This window comes from Ciona intestinalis, chromosome 5 (genome assembly GCF_000224145.3).
Source record: "Ciona intestinalis chromosome 5, KH, whole genome shotgun sequence".
NCBI lineage: Eukaryota > Metazoa > Chordata > Ascidiacea > Phlebobranchia > Cionidae > Ciona > Ciona intestinalis.
In genome coordinates, this window is record NC_020170.2 from 4,997,191 (window position 1) to 5,002,672 (window position 5,482).

The 5,482-nt window shown below is 32.6% G+C and overlaps 1 protein-coding gene across 1 annotated transcript in view; it reads left to right on the forward strand.

The window, feature by feature from the left end:
- Positions 1–171: 171 nt before the first annotated feature.
- LOC100176684 (microtubule-associated serine/threonine-protein kinase 1) overlaps positions 172–5,482 on the forward strand; it is a gene marked incomplete at its 5' end in the record, with an annotated part of 11,804 nt that continues 6,493 nt past the window's right edge. Inside the window, 9 exons of the mRNA XM_026834662.1 lie at positions 172–300; positions 1,143–1,270; positions 1,880–1,976; positions 2,205–2,342; positions 2,819–2,931; positions 3,385–3,514; positions 4,469–4,634; positions 4,823–4,938; positions 5,256–5,364. Of these exons, the coding sequence (XP_026690463.1) occupies positions 172–300; positions 1,143–1,270; positions 1,880–1,976; positions 2,205–2,342; positions 2,819–2,931; positions 3,385–3,514; positions 4,469–4,634; positions 4,823–4,938; positions 5,256–5,364 (1,126 nt within the window). The remainder of the gene's footprint in view (positions 301–1,142; positions 1,271–1,879; positions 1,977–2,204; positions 2,343–2,818; positions 2,932–3,384; positions 3,515–4,468; positions 4,635–4,822; positions 4,939–5,255; positions 5,365–5,482) is intronic.

Below are 5,482 nucleotides of genomic sequence, written 5' to 3' on the forward strand. Positions count from 1 at the left end.
GCGACAAGTGTTCACTTTAAGTGTAAAGTTAAGCCCAATGTTGTCAACAGTTTTCACTTTTTTTTGTGCACAGTTTAAACATTGTTAACACTTTAAACAGTTTTTACTTTAAGCATTTTGTTTTATTCTTTTGTAAAATTGTAAACAAAAAAATTAAAATTTTAACCGTACCTGCAGGAATTTAGCCCCGAAGAATTCTACCAGTTGTTAGAATCAGCTGAATATGTTGCAAAGGAAAGTAGGGGTTGCATTGGAACTGAGATACCACAGTATATAGTACAACAGTTGGGACTTACTTCGGTAAGGTTTTGTTAAAATTTTGTTTATATTTTTTATACATTTTGTTTTATGTTTATAACAACTTATTATAAATCTCTGATCTGATGTGTCAGGTTTTAAAAACAAAAAAACCTGGCAGCAACAATTAATATAAATTTTTGATAAGTCTTTTAAAAGTACTAGTATATCATTTGCCTGCTAGAGTAGTCCTTATTTCATCAACTTTTATTTGCAGTTTTTCAAGTTTGTGTGGTTAACATTCGGTTCTAAAATCAGATTTTAATTGATTTGTTAAAATTCCCCCATTAGTGGCCAATGCTTTAAAATTAGCGTTTAATATTTGCAGAATTGAGCGTGGTTTAAGTAAATATTTACGCAGGCGTAGGATTGTGTGATTTATAAATGAATATACGAAACCACTTCTGATCTTTTTCTTTGTTTGGTGAATAATATGGGGCGATGGAAAAAATAATGTAATGTCTGTTTCTCCTTTCTAAAATCATTATAATTTTCTACAACTATTGTTTTATTCAAACAACCTATAAGTGACCAAAAATTAGAGAGAATAAAAAGTTTAGATAATTTCTAAATACACCAAAATGGTACACAAGCTTAAAATTCTGGCTTTAAAATGTAAATGTTTTTCTATGCATAATATATTGTAGATATTACAAAAGGTGACAAATGAACCTAAAATCCCAACTCTTAAAATGTATCTATATGTTTGTATGCAGGGTATATTGTAGGTAGTAAAATAGTAAAAAATAAGCTTAATTTCCCTGTTTGAAACATATTCCAAATTTCCTATGCACGATGCTTTAAAAAAATGTTTTGAAAATGTATTTTGGTGTCTTTCTATGCAGAGTATATTAAAAGTTCGTTCGTCATCGAGCGATTCGGAAGAAAATGAGGAAAATTCGTGTCCACAACCACAACAAGTCACTGAAGATGATTTTATTGTCAAGAAACTCATCAGTAATGGAGCATATGGGTAAGAAGACACCAATATACTGTGATTTGACTCGATCCCACATCTTTTGGGGTGATGTGCCAATACTGGCATAAATCTTAGGTCTGACGGTGTTATACTGCCCAACCCCACCCACATGGAATAGAATGTGTTCTATCCTTATAGCTCCGTGGGGTATTTTGTTTTGGTGGTTTATTTAAGTAACTTATTTTTCACAGTAGTAATTGTCAGTTATTTCATTGGGCAAGACATTTAACAGCAATTGTTCTAACTCAGTGGTCTCTTATGAGTTGAGGAAATTGTCAGCCATACATTTACAGGAAAAAAAGAAATATTTTATCGTCGTGGTATATTTAAGTGAAATATTTCTCACAGACAGAGTAGAAATTGTCATTTATTTAAAGTTTATTTAAATTATACCAACTTTTCCTTCAAATTATATGTCATCCAAATTTGCCAAATAAAGTTGACGTTTTTATTTCGGAAACCGGAGACAAAAATCTGAAAACTTTATCGAAATCAATGAAAATTCCTACCAGACAAATCATTATTTCCCTATGAATAAATCATCACCTTAGCTTCACATGTTTGCTCTATGGAAGCAAAGTCTTAAATTTTTAATTTTTCCAGCTCTGTATTCCTGGTGCGACACAAAGAAACTTCACAGCGATTCGCGCTCAAAAAGATAAATAAGCATAACCTGGCCCTGCGCAATGAAGTGCAGCAGGTAGGCATATTAATATAGCTATAGTCATCCATATGACGGCTATAAATTTCGAGAAGGCTATGATGTAGTACTTTTCAATCTTTTTGGTTAAACATTAAAAAAATATATATTCTAAGCTTCAATTGATTGTTTTTTTTACCGACCCTATTCCAAAATCACACAACATTTTGTAAACATACGACAAAACGTATTTAACTTTTACAATAACAGCATTATTCCACTCCACAGGTTTTCGCAGAGCGTGACATCCTCACATTTGTCGAGAACCCCTTCGTGGTAACGATGTACTGCTCGTTCCAAACCAAACACCATCTGTGCATGGTCATGGAATACGTGGAGGGAGGGGACGTGGCTTCCCTTATCAAGGTTTTTCACTTAAAAAATAACTTTTTTACCTGTTTCCATTGGAGTATAAACCGAAGTAAACATCTTTTACCAGTATTTTGTCCAAATGAACTAGTTTTTATCAATATTGTACTGACTAGATTCTTTGTTTACCAGTAACCTCTACAACCAGCATTTATTTCCCAAAATCCCACAAAAAAATGTTTTCAAAAGCTGATTTTTAGGAATATGCTCTTAAAAGATTCTTTGTTTACCAGTAATCCTTTATTATTATTCAATTAATTCCAAAATTTCAGTTAAATAAGTATTACCAAGTTTGCTAGTGTCCTTCACAGAAAATGCAGGTAATTTACCCACAAGGACAAATATTTTGATCCTATAATTCTATGGCTGCAGTCTGGGCCAGAATTGAAAGTTCCGTCCCAAGTATTAACACAAACATATTACCACATATATATAAAAAAGTATCATTTTTTACACCAACATTTTATATACAGAACATATCAGTACTCCCAGATGAAGTGGCGCAAATGTATTTTGCTGAGACTGTCCTTGCATTGGAGTACTTACATAACTATGGAGTTGTTCATAGGGATTTAAAACCAGACAAGTAAGAAGTGCATTTTGAAGATGTTCTACTTTATTACCACAAACTTTTTTTTTTTTTTTTTTATTTTGAAGATTATATTCAATTTTATTACCACAAAGGTTTTAACAAAACATACTTATATTACATAATTATGTGATAAAACATTAATAAAATGTTTTTCTATAAAATGAATTCGTTGTCAAATTTTCTGCTTTATCTGCCAAGCACTGTTTAAAATCCTGTACTCAGCAAAAGGCCCTGATGTCTTTTTTTTTCGTGCTGTGGGAAAATGGTTCGTGGGCCTAGCCAAGAGTTTATACGTTTAAGAATCGATGCTGCTGGCATTGTGTGCATGTGTGTCCTTAAGCAAGACGCTTGACCACAAAAAAATAAGTTAATACGCTTAACAACAAAAAATAAGTTATCTAACTTATAAACCACACATTACCTAAAAAATCTAAATCTTTATTCCAGCTTATTGATAACATCGATGGGCCATATCAAGCTGACGGATTTTGGGTTATCTAAAGTTGGATTGATGTCACGGACAACCAACCTATACGAATCACATCTGGATACTCAACAACAGTTCAACGACAGACAGGTAAAACTATTAATTATGGTTTAATTATCCAGCACCGCTGCTCAGTGGTTGGGTGTTTGCCTTGTGAAGGTAGGGTAGTGGGTTCAGGTCACGATACTGGGTGATGTGCCTTGCGCAAGACACATGACATAGATTCCCCAACCAAGCGATCACTAATATGTTTAACATTCTGGGTGTTGGGGAATGGGCGGACTCTAGCCTCAATATTTTATGTCAAAAAAAAGCAACTTTTATGTCCAAAAAAACGTGTTTTAAAACCTGTATTTACTATTTTTAACATAAATTTAGAATTTGGGTAACATGTAATATAATTTTGCATATTCACAAACACGCACATGCTTATGCCACAGTTATGCGCAATAATGACAGTGTTTTGCTATTTGTGTACTGTGACAAATATAACAGTAATAACAATAACAGTATGCCTTACACTTGCTCTAAAATATTCATGAGAAAATTCCGCTGGTTTGGCTCAGCGCGAAATTAAACGGTGACATCACCAGGTTGACAGCAAATATTGACAACTCTTAAAATATTGATCGTTCCAGTGAAAAGCAATCAATGCTATAATCTCAATGGTTACCTATTCCACTATGGGGTAATTTTATTTTAATTTTCGTGAAAGAACAAAGTTAGCTTAAGGCCAGTAACGAATAAATATGACAGTACGTTTCAGGTAATAATACAAATTTAATATAATATTTTTTAATTTGTTAACTTGAAATTACAAAATAATTATGAAAATTTTACCACCTTAGGTCCATAGTACTAGTGGAAAACATTTTGAAGTTTTAAATATGTTTATTGATTCACTCTCTTCGAAAAAAAAACATGTCCTCACCCTGTTAACTTACCCTTTTAGGTAAACAGTAAGAAAAACATTGAAACATAAAGCTTAAATAGCGATAGTGTAATAAAATCCAATGCATTATCAAACAATTTTAACATCCATAGGTACATGGCACACCAGAGTATATCGCTCCTGAAGTGATTCTACACCTTGGGTACGGCACCCCTGTAGACTGGTGGTCAGCTGGCATATGTTTGTATGAATTTCTTGTTGGTTGCGTCCCGTTTTTCGGCCAAACTCCCGATGAGTTGTTTATGCAAGCTATCAATGGTAAGCGGTCTATATTTATGATTACTTTTTTTTCGCCTTTTTTGTTACAGATACAATCTTCAATTTTTTAAATTTGTCCTAAAATTTTTATATTTTCTTTTTAACAAGTTATCTCATTGAATAATTATCTAGGCTTTTACCTTGACCCCTTTACCTACCCCAATTTAAATTAATTTATTTGCTCTCAGATGACATCGTGTGGCCGGAGGGTGAGGACGCTTTATCCGAAGATGCGATAAGTCTCATCTCGTGTTTACTTGACCGTGACCCGCTTAATAGACTTGGTAGCAGAGGGGCATTTGAGGTGAAAATATATTTTGGCTATTTTTTTTAAAGTAATAATGTTTTATTTTTTAAATATTGTAAAATATTGTATTGGGAAATGTTTTTCTTGGTAGCTGAAAGACGTTTATGATAAAAATACATATAGTAAAAAATCGTTGTCTATGGCAACCTCAATTCTAAACTTTTGTGTATAAAACTAACTTTCAACAAACGCTTTTTTTATAATTTGATTACATCATGTAGATTGTGGAATCATTGTTGCTAAAAATAAACAATTGAACTTCAACTTTCATAATTTGAAACTTATTTATGACGAAACTTTTTTCCTACTTCCAGGTGAAAAGTCACCCCTACTTTGACAGCATGGATTGGAACAACCTTCTTCGGCAAAAAGCTCAGTTTGTTCCTCAGATTGATGATGAAGAAGACACAAGTTACTTTGATAGTAAGTCATATACATGATTATCCTGTTCCTAAATTCAACAAAAGAAATTTGCAAAAATACCAATATTTTAACAGTGAGTGATGGGACCTATAAAAAAAAAATATATATAGTAGGGTGG